The sequence below is a fragment of the Carassius gibelio genome, chromosome B23, assembly GCF_023724105.1.
Source record: "Carassius gibelio isolate Cgi1373 ecotype wild population from Czech Republic chromosome B23, carGib1.2-hapl.c, whole genome shotgun sequence".
In the NCBI taxonomy this organism is placed as follows: Eukaryota; Metazoa; Chordata; class Actinopteri; order Cypriniformes; family Cyprinidae; genus Carassius; species Carassius gibelio.
Genome location: NC_068418.1, coordinates 3612354 through 3633842, shown reverse-complemented (window position 1 = coordinate 3633842; position 21489 = coordinate 3612354). Strand labels below are relative to the sequence as shown.

Here is a 21489-nt window from a genome sequence, read left to right as displayed (position 1 = left end):
TGAATTTTATCTGACTTTCTGGGACATTTTAGCACACGAACTGTTGACCGTTTTTAAAGAATTTGAGACTCTTGACAGACTTCCTGACAGCTTTAGAGTAGGGATAGTTTCATTATTACATAAGAAAGGAGACAAGACTGACTTGAAAAACTGGCGACCAATCACGCTTTTAAATTTTGATTGTAAACTTTTTAGTAAGATTTTAGCAACACGCATGTCGACTGTTTTAGAGGACGTGATCCACCCGGATCAAGCTTGTGCTGTGCCCGGAAGAAAGATAACAGACAACCTAGTGCTGATTAGAGACGCCATCTGTTACGCGAGAGACAGAAATATTCGGCTAGTAGTCCTAAATTTAGATTTTGAAAAAGCATTTGATCGAGTCTCGCACCAGTACCTCTTCCAGGTTCTGGAGAAAATGGGGTTTCCAAAGAGGTTTATAGCCTGGGTGGGACTGCTGTACAAGGGAATAGTCAGCAAAATTCTAATAAATGGGCATCTTTCCAAAGCTGTGAACATACACAGTGGTGTCCGTCAGGGATGTCCTTTATCTCCTCTTCTGTATGTGGCTTGCATCGAGCCACTGGCACAGATCTTGAGAAGGGACAAATGGATCAAAGGACTGGACGTTCCTGGGACGGGGGGACTGACGGCGACCTGTGTTTTATATATGGACGACGTAACTCTTTTAGCCACAGACGTTTTATCAATACGAAGAGCACTGGACTTGACTGACTGGTACGGTCGGGCCTCGGGCGCCAAACTCAATAGAAACAAGTCCGAGGCCCAGCTCTTCGGGCCGTGGGGAGACGTGGACACAGGAGGACTTGATTTGGTTTTTAAAGACAACGATTTTAAGATTTTAGGCGTTAAATTTGATAAAGACGGGGGTGGACGGGAAAACTGGACTGACTTGTTAGGGAAAGTTAGGAAAAGACTGGGGTTTTGGGGACTAAGACAGATGACGATGGAAGGCAAGGTTTTAATTTTTAAATCTGTGATTTTACCTCTGATTTTACTTGTCTGTTCTGTTTTTAGCCCCCCTCGGTGGTTCCTGGGGAAACTGGAGAGGGCGGTGTTTTACTTCCTGTGGGGGTCCAAGTGGGAGCGCCTGAAGAGGGAGACCATCAAGAAAAGGCCGGAGAACGGTGGAAAAGGCCTCCCAGACCCCCACCTGTTTTTAGGCAGCCGTTTCACCGCCCTGCACATTAGTTATGCCACGACCCCATCCAAAGAAAACAAGACGGCTGCAATGGCGCGATTTTGGATGGGGTCTTACCTACGAACACTGAAAATTTTACCAGTGGACTTGAAAACCCCAGTGTCTTTTAACTTGCCCAAAGAGTACAGTTTTATAAAAAAGTTTTTAAAGAAATACCTTTTAGAGAGTGAAGATGTCACCATTTTAACTCAACACAAGTCTCTCATCTCTGTTGTGCAGGACCGGGAACCGGTGAGTCCAGTTCCGGGCCTCACACCAAGTGAGGCCAAACAAGTTTGGCGGAACGCGGCTCACCCCGCTCTCCAGAACAGGCACAAGGACTTATCGTGGATGGTGGCTCATGAGATCCTCCCGGTCAGGGCGGTTATGCACTCCAGAGGCATGGCCAAAAACCCCATCTGCCCGCGGTCCGGCTGCAATTCCCCGGAGACCGTCCACCACCTGCTCTGGGAGTGCAGCACTGCGCGGGACCTGTGGGCCAAGACCGGCCCCCTGTATTTCCCGTGCCTACCAGCGGGTGGGGCCCAGTTCGGGTACCAGCTCGCCATCCTTGGGGTGGGCCGGGGCTTGAAGGACTTGACGGCACAGAAATTTACCTCGCTCTGGCTCACCCTCAACGTCATCAAGGATGCCATCTGGGCCACCAGAAACCTGCTGGTGGGGAAGCGCGTTACGGTAACCCTCCATGCATGCGAGCTAAAGGTAACATCAATGCTGCAGGGGTACCGGACGACGATATTCGGACGGGGGGGCCGGGGTCGCACGGAGAGGGTCCCGGCAGGCACCGACCCTGGCCGCCCGTAGATGCACCCTCACCACTCTGGCTACGGGAACAGCGGGCCAGCGGGCCGGAGGAGAGGGGATCTCCGCTGAGTCCATAAAGTAGCATCTCATGTCCCTGTTCTGGAGAGTGGGGTGATGACCCACTTGATAAGGACTCACCCCCGGTCTTGCACAATAGATGATTTTTAATTGGTGTTTTTTATTGTTTTATCATGAAAGAGGTTTTATTAACATATATATATATATACGAGGCTTGTTTGCTTTTTTTAAAATTTGTATTTTACTTTTGGAACTGACCGCACCTTTTAAACACACCTCAATAATGGACTTTTAAAAACAAGCAAAACACTGTGGTTTTAATCAAATGCTTTTTAACAATGATTGTTTCTTTCATTTTACCATGTGTATTTATTATATATTATATTGCTTGTTTTAATGTGTGATTAAAAAGAAAATGTTGTGTGAAAAAGAAAAAATGCAAATGGAAAAAATGTAAATGGTGACAATAAAACTTTTTCGAAAGAAAAAATCTGTTCTTATCAGTTTAATATCTGATACGTCCCCCATCCGGGGACTACATATTAAATGGATTTTTAGATCACGGAGCTGGAGCCGGGGCTTGCTCCGTCCACTCCATGCATCGGCCTGGTATTGCAGTGTCTCCAGGAACGGTGTGCTTTCCCTTTTTGGGGATTGCCATTTATTGTGTCGAATAGCAGAACAAGGAATGAGAGCTGCCATTGCAGATGCTGTGGTTTATTGCAAACTTTTTTCCTGATGTGTCCTCCTGGGGTCTTGGACTCTTCCACTAACGATGCACCCACCTGAGGTCTTGAAGTGGTGGTGCATCTAGACGAGGTGGTGCATCGAATCAGGTGTGTTTGTTTAAAGAGAGTCATCTAAAACTGGCGTTGGGAAGCACCGGCCCATGAGCTTGGCAGTTTCCAGGCCAGTAACGGAAGGCACCCGTCCTTCCTTTCCTGGAGCGGGGGCGGAGGGCTAACCGTTGGTGAGGATGGTAGAGATGCAAATCAGACCTCTGGCTGACCGCCTGCGCCTTCATACTTACCTGGCAGGGGAGACACCATGATCAAGAAGGCGGTTCACCCAGGGCGAGGCTTGTCCATTGCACTCCGGCCATGCTGACCCCTGCGAATTCCCCAAATGCGGGAATCTCGACTGCATAATTTATGGTAGTGGGGGACTGCGTTCGCGCTCTCCCCTGAAATTGTTGGTGAAACAAAGCAGAAGAGGTTTTTACAGTTTTTTATTTATTTCCATTTCAGAATGGGGAGTTCTGTCACATGCGAGATACGTGTTGTGCGCCTGTGAAACAAAGTCACTTACGCTCTTGAAAAATCAGACCCTGGTGGGTAGTTTAGTTCGAACATAGCGCAGACCTTACTTTGAAAGTAGATTGGACTGACTGCAGCCTAGCTGTATCTGTCTCCATGTTGTTTGTTTGTCCTTTTTTTCGATTCGTATTAATTTTGTTGTCGCTTACAGCGCCACCTAGTGGCCTGTCGCCGCGCCCTTTTTCACCTGGCCTCGGACTGAGCCCCTGCACAGGTGTGCCGATTTGGGTGAAGGGATCTCACTCCTTCCCGGAGTTATAGCCATTCGAGCCACCTCGGACACGCCACCTTAGCACGTTTTGAGGTCCCCTCGCCAAGGTGAATGGAAATTTCCTCTTTTTTTGGATGATTATTGACAGTCAGACTCCAGAGAAGCTTTCTGTGCTGATTTGGGTGGGACTGGGCCAAATACCTGGCGCTAGGTTGCAAAAGAAGGTTTTCGACAAAATCCAAAATACCCGAAAATTTCGTCAGAGCGACGAGCCAATCTGAGACCTGCGTCTCGTTCGGCTCGAGCCAAGGATTCCGATGACATAAGGCACGTGGCTCTGCGACCAACCGTTTGGGAGTTACGAGCGATGCCGTACTTTCCGTCAGGCCGATCGGGACGAGGCCCGGTGACGTTGTAGACAGGGGAGGCTACCACCATCCCCCAGCGTTTTTAGGTCTCCCAAAACTTACCAAAGCCGAGATGGGCATCGCCGTGTCCGGCTTCCTCCCTACTGCGTCTTAGCAGCATCGCTTCTCGGCCTTTTGGCTAAGATCACGTGGTCTGGTCGGACGGTTGAGACAGCGATCGCCTCTAGGTGGACCTTTAGGCTCGTGTGTGGCTTGTGGCACGAGTCCTCTATCCTCCAAGAGGTAAATTGACAAGCGGCTTTTAATTGGAGACGACTCGCTTTGCGGAGAATCTACTTGTTTTTAAGGTAAGAAGGTTTTATCTAATTTATTTAGTTAATTTATTGTTTGTTTTAGCCGCTGCGTGCTGGTGGTGCCTCCACCATGTCGGCTGCTCGTGCCGGCATGCGGAGGCACCACAGCGTGCGTTTTATATTCAAGGAGGTCGATGGAAAGCTTCTGGGTATGTCCCGCATGGACTTTTCCAGAAAGCTTGTTCAAAAGACCTTACATTTTAAGCCTGAAGACCTGAATTGTTTGATGACTCTGCCTCTGAACAAAGGTTTTGATTTGAGTTTTAAGACTGCTTCCCTGCTAAGTGAGTTTTGGCAAAGGTTTGAATCTGTTAAATCCCAGTTCTCTATGTTTATGGTGGAGAAACTTTCTGACAACACACTTAAAACTGTGATTGTCAGAATGTTCAATGAAACTGTGACTGGTGAAGATATATGTGTGTGGCTGGGTAGATTTTGCACTGTTCGAGGCCAGCCAGTCAAGGTGCTAGATGAAGATGGTATCTGGACATGCTCCTGGCGAATCCCCATTAAACAATGGGAGGACGCTGGGGGCTACCAGGGCCTGAAACATCTGCCCTCCATGATTGTGCTTGGAGAGAACAGAGGCTACATTCATTACCAGGGTATGCCTAAGTTATGTCGGAAATGTGGGAAATTTGGTCACTTAGCCGATGTATGCCAAGAATTAGTTTGTGGGAAGTGCAAAGAAATTGGTCACGGGTTTGAACAGTGTACCAATGGCAGGCAGTGCAATCTTTGTGGAGATTCAAACCACCTCTACAGAGATTGCCCTAAAAGTTTTGCCAACAAGCTCAAAATGGCCGCCCCACATTGGCACCAAACAAACGAAGAAAGGAAAGAGGAGGCGGTCCCTGAGGTTTTGGTGGGAATTTCAAATTCCCAGCCAGCCTCAGGGATTGGGCAGGAAGGAGGAAGTGGGGCGGCCATAGGGGCGGAGTCAGATATTGAAATGGAAAAAGGCACGGAAGGAGAAGTGACCGAGGGAGAAACAAGCTCCTCCCTACAAACGGTGTCAGAGTTGGTACAGGAATCCAGTGGGAGTGAATTTGAGTGTTCACTCCCAAATGCTCAAGTGCAAAAAAGACCTGCGGGATCTCCTCTGGTGGAAACCGAGGAGAAAAAAGCTAGGGCAGCACAGCGGCTTGATAGTTCCGATTTGGAAGATCAAGAACGCATGTGGCCCCTAGAGTCCCCAAATGAGGTATCTTTTTTGCACATCAAGCTAAGAACATCGTCGCCTAGGGAGTTACAAGAGGATTTCTCTGTAGCACCCGAGGCGTCGAGCACCTGCTCTCCAGGACCCAGTTCATCTGTGAGAAAGGAAGGGCAGGTGAAACAAGATAAAACATGATTTTAAGTATATTTTTGTAGTCTTTATGTCTTCTGTTTAAATGTCTCATACTGTTTTAGCCATACTGCTCATGGCCCTCACTATCTCTACCATTAATGTAAGAAGTGTGAGGTCCACCTTACGAGCACAGAGCATTTTATCCTTTTTAAAGTGTTTTAAGTCAGATTTGTTTTTACTGCAAGAGTGTGCTCTGCCCTTTTTAAATAGTTACAGAAAGTTGGAGGAGATGTGGACCATGGGGCCCTCAATATGGAGTGGCTCCAACTTCAACAAGAATGACGGTGTCGCTATTTTAATCAACAATTCAAACATCACGGTGAAGGATAGCACTGTGGTGAGGGAAGGGCGGGCTCTTTTAGCAAACCTGACTTTTTTAGGGAGGGATTTTAAGGTTCTTAATGTGTATGGTTTTACAGAAAAAAATGACAGATATGAGCTTTTAGAAGACCTGCAGCCCCACATGTTAGGCAGGGCTCCCCTAATAGTAGCAGGGGATTTTAACTGTGTTTTATCCAAAACAGATAGGAAGAGAGTAGGAGAAGATTTTAAGGTCGATAAGACATCGGTTTTATTGCAAAATTTAGTCAAGGATTTTAAGTTAGTTGACTGTTTTAAACAATTGCATCAAAGAGAGGAGGGCTTCACCTGGTTCAGTGGTGATGGCACCAGAGCCTCTCGAATTGACTATGTTTTTACAAGGGACTGCCCGCCAACCGATGCAACATTGACCCCTCCCTTTTTTTCTGATCACATGATACTGTCTTGCACCCTTTCACTTTCCATGGGTGTGACGGTAGGAGGAGGGCTGTGGAAGCTGAACTGCTCCCTATTAGAGGATGAAGAAGTGGTTAGAGAGTATAGGGAGCAGTTCAGCCAATGGCAGACCCTCCAAGACTTTTATGATACACGTGCACAGTGGTGGGAAGTGGTTAAGGACCGGACAAGACAGTTTTTTAGAAATATAGGGAAAAGGAAAAAGAACAGGGAAAGAAGACACATGATGGGGCTGCAAAAAAGACTGCAGAGATATTTTAACCTTTTAAACAGTGGATTGGATTTTACAGAAGAGATAAAAGAAGTCAAGAAAGAAATGTCAGTTTTATTCGAAGTTCAGAGTAGGGGTGTTATTTTAAGATGTAAAGAAAGAGAAATAGAAGAAGGGGAGAAATGCACAAGATACTTTTTTAAAAAAATTATTACACGGGGTGGGTCAATCTCTGCTTTGAAGACTTTTACCGGGAGGGAAGCAAGCGGCACAAAAGAGATTTTAAATGAAACTGAAAACTTTTATAATAATTTATATAGTGCAAAAGAGGCTCATAATGGGGTTTTAGAGGAAGTTTTAACCTTTTTAAATAAAAAGGTAAAGAGCCCAGATGTGCTTTTATCCCAGGATTTTACAGTTTTAGAAATTCAGAAAGCTTTAAAACATTTTAAAAAAGGGAAGTCCCCTGGAATTGACGGACTTCCCTTTGAATTTTATCTGACTTTCTGGGACATTTTAGCACACGAACTGTTGACCGTTTTTAAAGAATTTGAGACTCTTGACAGACTTCCTGACAGCTTTAGAGTAGGGATAGTTTCATTATTACATAAGAAAGGAGACAAGACTGACTTGAAAAACTGGCGACCAATCACGCTTTTAAATTTTGATTGTAAACTTTTTAGTAAGATTTTAGCAACACGCATGTCGACTGTTTTAGAGGACGTGATCCACCCGGATCAAGCTTGTGCTGTGCCCGGAAGAAAGATAACAGACAACCTAGTGCTGATTAGAGACGCCATCTGTTACGCGAGAGACAGAAATATTCGGCTAGTAGTCCTAAATTTAGATTTTGAAAAAGCATTTGATCGAGTCTCGCACCAGTACCTCTTCCAGGTTCTGGAGAAAATGGGGTTTCCAAAGAGGTTTATAGCCTGGGTGGGACTGCTGTACAAGGGAATAGTCAGCAAAATTCTAATAAATGGGCATCTTTCCAAAGCTGTGAACATACACAGTGGTGTCCGTCAGGGATGTCCTTTATCTCCTCTTCTGTATGTGGCTTGCATCGAGCCACTGGCACAGATCTTGAGAAGGGACAAATGGATCAAAGGACTGGACGTTCCTGGGACGGGGGGACTGACGGCGACCTGTGTTTTATATATGGACGACGTAACTCTTTTAGCCACAGACGTTTTATCAATACGAAGAGCACTGGACTTGACTGACTGGTACGGTCGGGCCTCGGGCGCCAAACTCAATAGAAACAAGTCCGAGGCCCAGCTCTTCGGGCCGTGGGGAGACGTGGACACAGGAGGACTTGATTTGGTTTTTAAAGACAACGATTTTAAGATTTTAGGCGTTAAATTTGATAAAGACGGGGGTGGACGGGAAAACTGGACTGACTTGTTAGGGAAAGTTAGGAAAAGACTGGGGTTTTGGGGACTAAGACAGATGACGATGGAAGGCAAGGTTTTAATTTTTAAATCTGTGATTTTACCTCTGATTTTACTTGTCTGTTCTGTTTTTAGCCCCCCTCGGTGGTTCCTGGGGAAACTGGAGAGGGCGGTGTTTTACTTCCTGTGGGGGTCCAAGTGGGAGCGCCTGAAGAGGGAGACCATCAAGAAAAGGCCGGAGAACGGTGGAAAAGGCCTCCCAGACCCCCACCTGTTTTTAGGCAGCCGTTTCACCGCCCTGCACATTAGTTATGCCACGACCCCATCCAAAGAAAACAAGACGGCTGCAATGGCGCGATTTTGGATGGGGTCTTACCTACGAACACTGAAAATTTTACCAGTGGACTTGAAAACCCCAGTGTCTTTTAACTTGCCCAAAGAGTACAGTTTTATAAAAAAGTTTTTAAAGAAATACCTTTTAGAGAGTGAAGATGTCACCATTTTAACTCAACACAAGTCTCTCATCTCTGTTGTGCAGGACCGGGAACCGGTGAGTCCAGTTCCGGGCCTCACACCAAGTGAGGCCAAACAAGTTTGGCGGAACGCGGCTCACCCCGCTCTCCAGAACAGGCACAAGGACTTATCGTGGATGGTGGCTCATGAGATCCTCCCGGTCAGGGCGGTTATGCACTCCAGAGGCATGGCCAAAAACCCCATCTGCCCGCGGTCCGGCTGCAATTCCCCGGAGACCGTCCACCACCTGCTCTGGGAGTGCAGCACTGCGCGGGACCTGTGGGCCAAGACCGGCCCCCTGTATTTCCCGTGCCTACCAGCGGGTGGGGCCCAGTTCGGGTACCAGCTCGCCATCCTTGGGGTGGGCCGGGGCTTGAAGGACTTGACGGCACAGAAATTTACCTCGCTCTGGCTCACCCTCAACGTCATCAAGGATGCCATCTGGGCCACCAGAAACCTGCTGGTGGGGAAGCGCGTTACGGTAACCCTCCATGCATGCGAGCTAAAGGTAACATCAATGCTGCAGGGGTACCGGACGACGATATTCGGACGGGGGGGCCGGGGTCGCACGGAGAGGGTCCCGGCAGGCACCGACCCTGGCCGCCCGTAGATGCACCCTCACCACTCTGGCTACGGGAACAGCGGGCCAGCGGGCCGGAGGAGAGGGGATCTCCGCTGAGTCCATAAAGTAGCATCTCATGTCCCTGTTCTGGAGAGTGGGGTGATGACCCACTTGATAAGGACTCACCCCCGGTCTTGCACAATAGATGATTTTTAATTGGTGTTTTTTATTGTTTTATCATGAAAGAGGTTTTATTAACATATATATATATATACGAGGCTTGTTTGCTTTTTTTAAAATTTGTATTTTACTTTTGGAACTGACCGCACCTTTTAAACACACCTCAATAATGGACTTTTAAAAACAAGCAAAACACTGTGGTTTTAATCAAATGCTTTTTAACAATGATTGTTTCTTTCATTTTACCATGTGTATTTATTATATATTATATTGCTTGTTTTAATGTGTGATTAAAAAGAAAATGTTGTGTGAAAAAGAAAAAATGCAAATGGAAAAAATGTAAATGGTGACAATAAAACTTTTTCGAAAGAAAAAAAAAAAATCTGTTCTTATCAGTTTAATATCTGATACGTCCCCCATCCGGGGACTACATATTAAATGGATTTTTAGATCACGGAGCTGGAGCCGGGGCTTGCTCCGTCCACTCCATGCATCGGCCTGGTATTGCAGTGTCTCCAGGAACGGTGTGCTTTCCCTTTTTGGGGATTGCCATTTATTGTGTCGAATAGCAGAACAAGGAATGAGAGCTGCCATTGCAGATGCTGTGGTTTATTGCAAACTTTTTTCCTGATGTGTCCTCCTGGGGTCTTGGACTCTTCCACTAACGATGCACCCACCTGAGGTCTTGAAGTGGTGGTGCATCTAGACGAGGTGGTGCATCGAATCAGGTGTGTTTGTTTAAAGAGAGTCATCTAAAACTGGCGTTGGGAAGCACCGGCCCATGAGCTTGGCAGTTTCCAGGCCAGTAACGGAAGGCACCCGTCCTTCCTTTCCTGGAGCGGGGGCGGAGGGCTAACCGTTGGTGAGGATGGTAGAGATGCAAATCAGACCTCTGGCTGACCGCCTGCGCCTTCATACTTACCTGGCAGGGGAGACACCATGATCAAGAAGGCGGTTCACCCAGGGCGAGGCTTGTCCATTGCACTCCGGCCATGCTGACCCCTGCGAATTCCCCAAATGCGGGAATCTCGACTGCATAATTTATGGTAGTGGGGGACTGCGTTCGCGCTCTCCCCTGAAATTGTTGGTGAAACAAAGCAGAAGAGGTTTTTACAGTTTTTTATTTATTTCCATTTCAGAATGGGGAGTTCTGTCACATGCGAGATACGTGTTGTGCGCCTGTGAAACAAAGTCACTTACGCTCTTGAAAAATCAGACCCTGGTGGGTAGTTTAGTTCGAACATAGCGCAGACCTTACTTTGAAAGTAGATTGGACTGACTGCAGCCTAGCTGTATCTGTCTCCATGTTGTTTGTTTGTCCTTTTTTTCGATTCGTATTAATTTTGTTGTCGCTTACAGCGCCACCTAGTGGCCTGTCGCCGCGCCCTTTTTCACCTGGCCTCGGACTGAGCCCCTGCACAGGTGTGCCGATTTGGGTGAAGGGATCTCACTCCTTCCCGGAGTTATAGCCATTCGAGCCACCTCGGACACGCCACCTTAGCACGTTTTGAGGTCCCCTCGCCAAGGTGAATGGAAATTTCCTCTTTTTTTGGATGATTATTGACAGTCAGACTCCAGAGAAGCTTTCTGTGCTGATTTGGGTGGGACTGGGCCAAATACCTGGCGCTAGGTTGCAAAAGAAGGTTTTCGACAAAATCCAAAATACCCGAAAATTTCGTCAGAGCGACGAGCCAATCTGAGACCTGCGTCTCGTTCGGCTCGAGCCAAGGATTCCGATGACATAAGGCACGTGGCTCTGCGACCAACCGTTTGGGAGTTACGAGCGATGCCGTACTTTCCGTCAGGCCGATCGGGACGAGGCCCGGTGACGTTGTAGACAGGGGAGGCTACCACCATCCCCCAGCGTTTTTAGGTCTCCCAAAACTTACCAAAGCCGAGATGGGCATCGCCGTGTCCGGCTTCCTCCCTGCTGCGTCTTAGCAGCATCGCTTCTCGGCCTTTTGGCTAAGATCAAGTGTAGTATCTGTTCTTATCAGTTTAATATCTGATACGTCCCCCATCCGGGGACTACATATTAAATGGATTTTTAGATCACGGAGCTGGAGCCGGGGCTTGCTCCGTCCACTCCATGCATCGGCCTGGTATTGCAGTGTCTCCAGGAACGGTGTGCTTTCCCTTTTTGGGGATTGCCATTTATTGTGTCGAATAGCAGAACAAGGAATGAGAGCTGCCATTGCAGATGCTGTGGTTTATTGCAAACTTTTTTCCTGATGTGTCCTCCTGGGGTCTTGGACTCTTCCACTAACGATGCACCCACCTGAGGTCTTGAAGTCTTTCACAGACGAGGTGGTGCATCGAATCAGGTGTGTTTGTTTAAAGAGAGTCATCTAAAACTGGCGTTGGGAAGCACCGGCCCATGAGCTTGGCAGTTTCCAGGCCAGTAACGGAAGGCACCCGTCCTTCCTTTCCTGGAGCGGGGGCGGAGGGCTAACCGTTGGTGAGGATGGTAGAGATGCAAATCAGACCTCTGGCTGACCGCCTGGGCCTTCATACTTACCTGGCAGGGGAGACACCATGATCAAGAAGGCGGTTCACCCAGGGCGAGGCTTGTCCATTGCACTCCGGCCATGCTGACCCCTGCGAATTCCCCAAATGCGGGAATCTCGACTGCATAATTTATGGTAGTGGGGGACTGCGTTCGCGCTCTCCCCTGAAATTGTTGGTGAAACAAAGCAGAAGAGGTTTTTACAGTTTTTTATTTATTTCCATTTCAGAATGGGGAGTTCTGTCACATGCGAGATACGTGTTGTGCGCCTGTGAAACAAAGTCACTTACGCTCTTGAAAAATCAGACCCTGGTGGGTAGTTTAGTTCGAACATAGCGCAGACCTTACTTTGAAAGTAGATTGGACTGACTGCAGCCTAGCTGTATCTGTCTCCATGTTGTTTGTTTGTCCTTTTTTTCGATTCGTATTAATTTTGTTGTCGCTTACAGCGCCACCTAGTGGCCTGTCGCCGCGCCCTTTTTCACCTGGCCTCGGACTGAGCCCCTGCACAGGTGTGCCGATTTGGGTGAAGGGATCTCACTCCTTCCCGGAGTTATAGCCATTCGAGCCACCTCGGACACGCCACCTTAGCACGTTTTGAGGTCCCCTCGCCAAGGTGAATGGAAATTTCCTCTTTTTTTGGATGATTATTGACAGTCAGACTCCAGAGAAGCTTTCTGTGCTGATTTGGGTGGGACTGGGCCAAATACCTGGCGCTAGGTTGCAAAAGAAGGTTTTCGACAAAATCCAAAATACCCGAAAATTTCGTCAGAGCGACGAGCCAATCTGAGACCTGCGTCTCGTTCGGCTCGAGCCAAGGATTCCGATGACATAAGGCACGTGGCTCTGCGACCAACCGTTTGGGAGTTACGAGCGATGCCGTACTTTCCGTCAGGCCGATCGGGACGAGGCCCGGTGACGTTGTAGACAGGGGAGGCTACCACCATCCCCCAGCGTTTTTAGGTCTCCCAAAACTTACCAAAGCCGAGATGGGCATCGCCGTGTCCGGCTTCCTCCCTGCTGCGTCTTAGCAGCATCGCTTCTCGGCCTTTTGGCTAAGATCAAGTGTAGTATCTGTTCTTATCAGTTTAATATGTGATACGTCCCCCATCCGGGGACTACATATTAAATGGATTTTTAGATCACGGAGCTGGAGCCGGGGCTTGCTCCGTCCACTCCATGCATCGGCCTGGTATTGCAGTGTCTCCAGGAACGGTGTGCTTTCCCTTTTTGGGGATTGCCATTTATTGTGTCGAATAGCAGAACAAGGAATGAGAGCTGCCATTGCAGATGCTGTGGTTTATTGCAAACTTTTTTCCTGATGTGTCCTCCTGGGGTCTTGGACTCTTCCACTAACGATGCACCCACCTGAGGTCTTGAAGTGGTGGTGCATCTAGACGAGGTGGTGCATCGAATCAGGTGTGTTTGTTTAAAGAGAGTCATCTAAAACTGGCGTTGGGAAGCACCGGCCCATGAGCTTGGCAGTTTCCAGGCCAGTAACGGAAGGCACCCGTCCTTCCTTTCCTGGAGCGGGGGCGGAGGGCTAACCGTTGGTGAGGATGGTAGAGATGCAAATCAGACCTCTGGCTGACCGCCTGCGCCTTCATACTTACCTGGCAGGGGAGACACCATGATCAAGAAGGCGGTTCACCCAGGGCGAGGCTTGTCCATTGCACTCCGGCCATGCTGACCCCTGCGAATTCCCCAAATGCGGGAATCTCGACTGCATAATTTATGGTAGTGGGGGACTGCGTTCGCGCTCTCCCCTGAAATTGTTGGTGAAACAAAGCAGAAGAGGTTTTTACAGTTTTTTATTTATTTCCATTTCAGAATGGGGAGTTCTGTCACATGCGAGATACGTGTTGTGCGCCTGTGAAACAAAGTCACTTACGCTCTTGAAAAATCAGACCCTGGTGGGTAGTTTAGTTCGAACATAGCGCAGACCTTACTTTGAAAGTAGATTGGACTGACTGCAGCCTAGCTGTATCTGTCTCCATGTTGTTTGTTTGTCCTTTTTTTCGATTCGTATTAATTTTGTTGTCGCTTACAGCGCCACCTAGTGGCCTGTCGCCGCGCCCTTTTTCACCTGGCCTCGGACTGAGCCCCTGCACAGGTGTGCCGATTTGGGTGAAGGGATCTCACTCCTTCCCGGAGTTATAGCCATTCGAGCCACCTCGGACACGCCACCTTAGCACGTTTTGAGGTCCCCTCGCCAAGGTGAATGGAAATTTCCTCTTTTTTTGGATGATTATTGACAGTCAGACTCCAGAGAAGCTTTCTGTGCTGATTTGGGTGGGACTGGGCCAAATACCTGGCGCTAGGTTGCAAAAGAAGGTTTTCGACAAAATCCAAAATACCCGAAAATTTCGTCAGAGCGACGAGCCAATCTGAGACCTGCGTCTCGTTCGGCTCGAGCCAAGGATTCCGATGACATAAGGCACGTGGCTCTGCGACCAACCGTTTGGGAGTTACGAGCGATGCCGTACTTTCCGTCAGGCCGATCGGGACGAGGCCCGGTGACGTTGTAGACAGGGGAGGCTACCACCATCCCCCAGCGTTTTTAGGTCTCCCAAAACTTACCAAAGCCGAGATGGGCATCGCCGTGTCCGGCTTCCTCCCTGCTGCGTCTTAGCAGCATCGCTTCTCGGCCTTTTGGCTAAGATCAAGTGTAGTATCTGTTCTTATCAGTTTAATATCTGATACGTCCCCCATCCGGGGACTACATATTAAATGGATTTTTAGATCACGGAGCTGGAGCCGGGGCTTGCTCCGTCCACTCCATGCATCGGCCTGGTATTGCAGTGTCTCCAGGAACGGTGTGCTTTCCCTTTTTGGGGATTGCCATTTATTGTGTCGAATAGCAGAACAAGGAATGAGAGCTGCCATTGCAGATGCTGTGGTTTATTGCAAACTTTTTTCCTGATGTGTCCTCCTGGGGTCTTGGACTCTTCCACTAACGATGCACCCACCTGAGGTCTTGAAGTCTTTCACAGACGAGGTGGTGCATCGAATCAGGTGTGTTTGTTTAAAGAGAGTCATCTAAAACTGGCGTTGGGAAGCACCGGCCCATGAGCTTGGCAGTTTCCAGGCCAGTAACGGAAGGCACCCGTCCTTCCTTTCCTGGAGCGGGGGCGGAGGGCTAACCGTTGGTGAGGATGGTAGAGATGCAAATCAGACCTCTGGCTGACCGCCTGGGCCTTCATACTTACCTGGCAGGGGAGACACCATGATCAAGAAGGCGGTTCACCCAGGGCGAGGCTTGTCCATTGCACTCCGGCCATGCTGACCCCTGCGAATTCCCCAAATGCGGGAATCTCGACTGCATAATTTATGGTAGTGGGGGACTGCGTTCGCGCTCTCCCCTGAAATTGTTGGTGAAACAAAGCAGAAGAGGTTTTTACAGTTTTTTATTTATTTCCATTTCAGAATGGGGAGTTCTGTCACATGCGAGATACGTGTTGTGCGCCTGTGAAACAAAGTCACTTACGCTCTTGAAAAATCAGACCCTGGTGGGTAGTTTAGTTCGAACATAGCGCAGACCTTACTTTGAAAGTAGATTGGACTGACTGCAGCCTAGCTGTATCTGTCTCCATGTTGTTTGTTTGTCCTTTTTTTCGATTCGTATTAATTTTGTTGTCGCTTACAGCGCCACCTAGTGGCCTGTCGCCGCGCCCTTTTTCACCTGGCCTCGGACTGAGCCCCTGCACAGGTGTGCCGATTTGGGTGAAGGGATCTCACTCCTTCCCGGAGTTATAGCCATTCGAGCCACCTCGGACACGCCACCTTAGCACGTTTTGAGGTCCCCTCGCCAAGGTGAATGGAAATTTCCTCTTTTTTTGGATGATTATTGACAGTCAGACTCCAGAGAAGCTTTCTGTGCTGATTTGGGTGGGACTGGGCCAAATACCTGGCGCTAGGTTGCAAAAGAAGGTTTTCGACAAAATCCAAAATACCCGAAAATTTCGTCAGAGCGACGAGCCAATCTGAGACCTGCGTCTCGTTCGGCTCGAGCCAAGGATTCCGATGACATAAGGCACGTGGCTCTGCGACCAACCGTTTGGGAGTTACGAGCGATGCCGTACTTTCCGTCAGGCCGATCGGGACGAGGCCCGGTGACGTTGTAGACAGGGGAGGCTACCACCATCCCCCAGCGTTTTTAGGTCTCCCAAAACTTACCAAAGCCGAGATGGGCATCGCCGTGTCCGGCTTCCTCCCTGCTGCGTCTTAGCAGCATCGCTTCTCGGCCTTTTGGCTAAGATCAAGTGTAGTATCTGTTCTTATCAGTTTAATATCTGATACGTCCCCCATCCGGGGACTACATATTAAATGGATTTTTAGATCACGGAGCTGGAGCCGGGGCTTGCTCCGTCCACTCCATGCATCGGCCTGGTATTGCAGTGTCTCCAGGAACGGTGTGCTTTCCCTTTTTGGGGATTGCCATTTATTGTGTCGAATAGCAGAACAAGGAATGAGAGCTGCCATTGCAGATGCTGTGGTTTATTGCAAACTTTTTTCCTGATGTGTCCTCCTGGGGTCTTGGACTCTTCCACTAACGATGCACCCACCTGAGGTCTTGAAGTGGTGGTGCATCTAGACGAGGTGGTGCATCGAATCAGGTGTGTTTGTTTAAAGAGAGTCATCTAAAACTGGCGTTGGGAAGCACCGGCCCATGAGCTTGGCAGTTTCCAGGCCAGTAACGGAAGGCACCCGTCCTTCCTTTCCTGGAGCGGGGGCGGAGGGCTAACCGTTGGTGAGGATGGTAGAGATGCAAATCAGACCTCTGGCTGACCGCCTGCACCTTCATACTTACCTGGCAGGGGAGACACCATGATCAAGAAGGCGGTTCACCCAGGGCGAGGCTTGTCCATTGCACTCCGGCCATGCTGACCCCTGCGAATTCCCCAAATGCGGGAATCTCGACTGCATAATTTATGGTAGTGGGGGACTGCGTTCGCGCTCTCCCCTGAAATTGTTGGTGAAACAAAGCAGAAGAGGTTTTTACAGTTTTTTATTTATTTCCATTTCAGAATGGGGAGTTCTGTCACATGCGAGATACGTGTTGTGCGCCTGTGAAACAAAGTCACTTACGCTCTTGAAAAATCAGACCCTGGTGGGTAGTTTAGTTCGAACATAGCGCAGACCTTACTTTGAAAGTAGATTGGACTGACTGCAGCCTAGCTGTATCTGTCTCCATGTTGTTTGTTTGTCCTTTTTTTCGATTCGTATTAATTTTGTTGTCGCTTACAGCGCCACCTAGTGGCCTGTCGCCGCGCCCTTTTTCACCTGGCCTCGGACTGAGCCCCTGCACAGGTGTGCCGATTTGGGTGAAGGGATCTCACTCCTTCCCGGAGTTATAGCCATTCGAGCCACCTCGGACACGCCACCTTAGCACGTTTTGAGGTCCCCTCGCCAAGGTGAATGGAAATTTCCTCTTTTTTTGGATGATTATTGACAGTCAGACTCCAGAGAAGCTTTCTGTGCTGATTTGGGTGGGACTGGGCCAAATACCTGGCGCTAGGTTGCAAAAGAAGGTTTTCGACAAAATCCAAAATACCCGAAAATTTCGTCAGAGCGACGAGCCAATCTGAGACCTGCGTCTCGTTCGGCTCGAGCCAAGGATTCCGATGACATAAGGCACGTGGCTCTGCGACCAACCGTTTGGGAGTTACGAGCGATGCCGTACTTTCCGTCAGGCCGATCGGGACGAGGCCCGGTGACGTTGTAGACAGGGGAGGCTACCACCATCCCCCAGCGTTTTTAGGTCTCCCAAAACTTACCAAAGCCGAGATGGGCATCGCCGTGTCCGGCTTCCTCCCTGCTGCGTCTTAGCAGCATCGCTTCTCGGCCTTTTGGCTAAGATCAAGTGTAGTATCTGTTCTTATCAGTTTAATATCTGATACGTCCCCCATCCGGGGACTACATATTAAATGGATTTTTAGATCACGGAGCTGGAGCCGGGGCTTGCTCCGTCCACTCCATGCATCGGCCTGGTATTGCAGTGTCTCCAGGAACGGTGTGCTTTCCCTTTTTGGGGATTGCCATTTATTGTGTCGAATAGCAGAACAAGGAATGAGAGCTGCCATTGCAGATGCTGTGGTTTATTGCAAACTTTTTTCCTGATGTGTCCTCCTGGGGTCTTGGACTCTTCCACTAACGATGCACCCACCTGAGGTCTTGAAGTCTTTCACAGACGAGGTGGTGCATCGAATCAGGTGTGTTTGTTTAAAGAGAGTCATCTAAAACTGGCGTTGGGAAGCACCGGCCCATGAGCTTGGCAGTTTCCAGGCCAGTAACGGAAGGCACCCGTCCTTCCTTTCCTGGAGCGGGGGCGGAGGGCTAACCGTTGGTGAGGATGGTAGAGATGCAAATCAGACCTCTGGCTGACCGCCTGGGCCTTCATACTTACCTGGCAGGGGAGACACCATGATCAAGAAGGCGGTTCACCCAGGGCGAGGCTTGTCCATTGCACTCCGGCCATGCTGACCCCTGCGAATTCCCCAAATGCGGGAATCTCGACTGCATAATTTATGGTAGTGGGGGACTGCGTTCGCGCTCTCCCCTGAAATTGTTGGTGAAACAAAGCAGAAGAGGTTTTTACAGTTTTTTATTTATTTCCATTTCAGAATGGGGAGTTCTGTCACATGCGAGATACGTGTTGTGCGCCTGTGAAACAAAGTCACTTACGCTCTTGAAAAATCAGACCCTGGTGGGTAGTTTAGTTCGAACATAGCGCAGACCTTACTTTGAAAGTAGATTGGACTGACTGCAGCCTAGCTGTATCTGTCTCCATGTTGTTTGTTTGTCCTTTTTTTCGATTCGTATTAATTTTGTTGTCGCTTACAGCGCCACCTAGTGGCCTGTCGCCGCGCCCTTTTTCACCTGGCCTCGGACTGAGCCCCTGCACAGGTGTGCCGATTTGGGTGAAGGGATCTCACTCCTTCCCGGAGTTATAGCCATTCGAGCCACCTCGGACACGCCACCTTAGCACGTTTTGAGGTCCCCTCGCCAAGGTGAATGGAAATTTCCTCTTTTTTTGGATGATTATTGACAGTCAGACTCCAGAGAAGCTTTCTGTGCTGATTTGGGTGGGACTGGGCCAAATACCTGGCGCTAGGTTGCAAAAGAAGGTTTTCGACAAAATCCAAAATACCCGAAAATTTCGTCAGAGCGACGAGCCAATCTGAGACCTGCGTCTCGTTCGGCTCGAGCCAAGGATTCCGATGACATAAGGCACGTGGCTCTGCGACCAACCGTTTGGGAGTTACGAGCGATGCCGTACTTTCCGTCAGGCCGATCGGGACGAGGCCCGGTGACGTTGTAGACAGGGGAGGCTACCACCATCCCCCAGCGTTTTTAGGTCTCCCAAAACTTACCAAAGCCGAGATGGGCATCGCCGTGTCCGGCTTCCTCCCTGCTGCGTCTTAGCAGCATCGCTTCTCGGCCTTTTGGCTAAGATCAAGTGTAGTATCTGTTCTTATCAGTTTAATATCTGATACGTCCCCCATCCGGGGACTACATATTAAATGGATTTTTAGATCACGGAGCTGGAGCCGGGGCTTGCTCCGTCCACTCCATGCATCGGCCTGGTATTGCAGTGTCTCCAGGAACGGTGTGCTTTCCCTTTTTGGGGATTGCCATTTATTGTGTCGAATAGCAGAACAAGGAATGAGAGCTGCCATTGCAGATGCTGTGGTTTATTGCAAACTTTTTTCCTGATGTGTCCTCCTGGGGTCTTGGACTCTTCCACTAACGATGCACCCACCTGAGGTCTTGAAGTGGTGGTGCATCTAGACGAGGTGGTGCATCGAATCAGGTGTGTTTGTTTAAAGAGAGTCATCTAAAACTGGCGTTGGGAAGCACCGGCCCATGAGCTTGGCAGTTTCCAGGCCAGTAACGGAAGGCACCCGTCCTTCCTTTCCTGGAGCGGGGGCGGAGGGCTAACCGTTGGTGAGGATGGTAGAGATGCAAATCAGACCTCTGGCTGACCGCCTGCGCCTTCATACTTACCTGGCAGGGGAGACACCATGATCAAGAAGGCGGTTCACCCAGGGCGAGGCTTGTCCATTGCACTCCGGCCATGCTGACCCCTGCGAATTCCCCAAATGCGGGAATCTCGACTGCATAATTTATGGTAGTGGGGGACTGCGTTCGCGCTCTCCCCTGAAATTGTTGGTGAAACAAAGCAGAAGAGGTTTTTACAGTTTTTTATTTATTTCCATTTCAGAATGGGGAGTTCTGTCACATGCGAGATACGTGTTGTGCGCCTGTGAAACAAAGTCACTTACGCTCTTGAAAAATCAGACCCTGGTGGGTAGTTTAGTTCGAACATAGCGCAGACCTTACTTTGAAAGTAGATTGGACTGACTGCAGCCTAGCTGTATCTGTCTCCATGTTGTTTGTTTGTCCTTTTTTTCGATTCGTATTAATTTTGTTGTCGCTTACAGCGCCACCTAGTGGCCTGTCGCCGCGCCCTTTTTCACCTGGCCTCGGACTGAGCCCCTGCACAGGTGTGCCGATTTGGGTGAAGGGATCTCACTCCTTCCCGGAGTTATAGCCATTCGAGCCACCTCGGACACGCCACCTTAGCACGTTTTGAGGTCCCCTCGCCAAGGTGAATGGAAATTTCCTCTTTTTTTGGATGATTATTGACAGTCAGACTCCAGAGAAGCTTTCTGTGCTGATTTGGGTGGGACTGGGCCAAATACCTGGCGCTAGGTTGCAAAAGAAGGTTTTCGACAAAATCCAAAATACCCGAAAATTTCGTCAGAGCGACGAGCCAATCTGAGACCTGCGTCTCGTTCGGCTCGAGCCAAGGATTCCGATGACATAAGGCACGTGGCTCTGCGACCAACCGTTTGGGAGTTACGAGCGATGCCGTACTTTCCGTCAGGCCGATCGGGACGAGGCCCGGTGACGTTGTAGACAGGGGAGGCTACCACCATCCCCCAGCGTTTTTAGGTCTCCCAAAACTTACCAAAGCCGAGATGGGCATCGCCGTGTCCGGCTTCCTCCCTGCTGCGTCTTAGCAGCATCGCTTCTCGGCCTTTTGGCTAAGATCAAGTATCTTGTCGGACGGTTGAGACTGCGATCGCCTCTTGGAGGTTTCCTGACTCGAGATCGTTTCATATCTTGAGTCACACAACTTTGAGAGGTATATTGAACTCTGCTGCTTCGGGCTCCAACAGGTTTTAAGGTGAGGTCTTTTAATTATTTATTTTGTTATTTATTGTTGTATTTATTGTTGTTTTAAGTTTTTAGGCTGTTGGTGCCTCCATCATGTCGGCTGCCCGTGCCGGCGTGCGGAGGCACCACAGCGTGCGTTTTTTATTCAGGCAGGGTGAGGGGAAGCTCCTGGAAATGTCCCGTATGGACTTTTCCAGGAAGCTGATCCAAAAGACCCTAGCTTTTAAATGTGACGACCTGAATTGTTTGATGACTCTGCCCTTGAACAAAGGATTTGATGTTAGTTTTAAAACCGCTTACCTACTTAATGACTTTTGGCAAAGGTTTGAATCAGTTAAAGCCCAGTTCTCCATGTTCACTGTTGAGAAACTTTCTGATAACACACTTAAAACTGTGATTGTCAGGATGTTCAATGAAACCGTGACTGGAGATGATATTTGTGTTTGGTTGGGTAGATTTTGCACTGTTCGAGGCCAGCCTGTCAAAGTGTTAGATGAAGATGGCATTTGGACATGCTCCTGGC

The 21489-nt window shown here is 49.0% G+C and overlaps 3 protein-coding genes, 14 non-coding genes and 2 pseudogenes across 17 annotated transcripts in view; all 19 read left to right on the top strand.

Annotated features, from left to right (window-relative positions):
• Positions 1–2524, top strand: part of LOC128011139 (uncharacterized) — a 55121-nt gene extending 52597 nt beyond the window's left edge. The window contains exon 2 of the mRNA XM_052593266.1: positions 1039–2524. Within this exon, the coding sequence (XP_052449226.1) occupies positions 1253–2026 (774 nt within the window). The 5' untranslated portion in view covers positions 1039–1252 and the 3' untranslated portion in view covers positions 2027–2524. The remainder of the gene's footprint in view (positions 1–1038) is intronic.
• Positions 1–21489, top strand: part of LOC128011143 (uncharacterized) — a 168918-nt gene that overhangs the window by 131695 nt on the left and 15734 nt on the right. The window lies entirely within an intron of this gene.
• On the top strand, positions 2513–2687 carry LOC128012661 (uncharacterized; annotated as a pseudogene).
• LOC128012343 (U1 spliceosomal RNA) lies at positions 3067–3230 on the top strand. The gene has a single exon (XR_008182866.1). It is a non-coding gene; the product is annotated as a U1 spliceosomal RNA (small nuclear RNA).
• LOC128011141 (uncharacterized) lies at positions 4104–9644 on the top strand. Its single transcript, XM_052593267.1, has 2 exons — positions 4104–4286; positions 8158–9644. Exon 2 carries the CDS (start codon positions 8372–8374, stop codon positions 9143–9145), a length of 774 nt encoding a protein of 257 aa, XP_052449227.1. The 5' UTR covers positions 4104–4286; positions 8158–8371; the 3' UTR covers positions 9146–9644.
• On the top strand, positions 9632–9812 carry LOC128012648 (uncharacterized; annotated as a pseudogene).
• LOC128012342 (U1 spliceosomal RNA) lies at positions 10192–10355 on the top strand. The gene has a single exon (XR_008182865.1). It is a non-coding gene; the product is annotated as a U1 spliceosomal RNA (small nuclear RNA).
• LOC128012579 (U2 spliceosomal RNA) lies at positions 11223–11413 on the top strand. Its single transcript, XR_008183102.1, has one exon. It is a non-coding gene; the product is annotated as a U2 spliceosomal RNA (small nuclear RNA).
• On the top strand, positions 11788–11951 carry LOC128012341 (U1 spliceosomal RNA). The gene has a single exon (XR_008182864.1). It is a non-coding gene; the product is annotated as a U1 spliceosomal RNA (small nuclear RNA).
• Positions 12819–13009, top strand: LOC128012635 (U2 spliceosomal RNA). Its single transcript, XR_008183158.1, has one exon. It is a non-coding gene; the product is annotated as a U2 spliceosomal RNA (small nuclear RNA).
• LOC128012340 (U1 spliceosomal RNA) lies at positions 13389–13552 on the top strand. Its single transcript, XR_008182863.1, has one exon. It is a non-coding gene; the product is annotated as a U1 spliceosomal RNA (small nuclear RNA).
• LOC128012578 (U2 spliceosomal RNA) lies at positions 14420–14610 on the top strand. The gene has a single exon (XR_008183101.1). It is a non-coding gene; the product is annotated as a U2 spliceosomal RNA (small nuclear RNA).
• Positions 14985–15148, top strand: LOC128012339 (U1 spliceosomal RNA). The gene has a single exon (XR_008182862.1). It is a non-coding gene; the product is annotated as a U1 spliceosomal RNA (small nuclear RNA).
• Positions 16016–16206, top strand: LOC128012576 (U2 spliceosomal RNA). The gene has a single exon (XR_008183099.1). It is a non-coding gene; the product is annotated as a U2 spliceosomal RNA (small nuclear RNA).
• LOC128012338 (U1 spliceosomal RNA) lies at positions 16586–16749 on the top strand. Its single transcript, XR_008182861.1, has one exon. It is a non-coding gene; the product is annotated as a U1 spliceosomal RNA (small nuclear RNA).
• On the top strand, positions 17617–17807 carry LOC128012575 (U2 spliceosomal RNA). Its single transcript, XR_008183098.1, has one exon. It is a non-coding gene; the product is annotated as a U2 spliceosomal RNA (small nuclear RNA).
• On the top strand, positions 18182–18345 carry LOC128012337 (U1 spliceosomal RNA). The gene has a single exon (XR_008182860.1). It is a non-coding gene; the product is annotated as a U1 spliceosomal RNA (small nuclear RNA).
• Positions 19213–19403, top strand: LOC128012574 (U2 spliceosomal RNA). The gene has a single exon (XR_008183097.1). It is a non-coding gene; the product is annotated as a U2 spliceosomal RNA (small nuclear RNA).
• On the top strand, positions 19783–19946 carry LOC128012336 (U1 spliceosomal RNA). The gene has a single exon (XR_008182859.1). It is a non-coding gene; the product is annotated as a U1 spliceosomal RNA (small nuclear RNA).

Coding starts and splice junctions, on each gene's coding strand:
- LOC128011141 (XM_052593267.1), top strand. CDS start 8,372: ATGGCGCGATTTTGGATGGGGTCTTACCTACGAACACTGAAAATTTTA.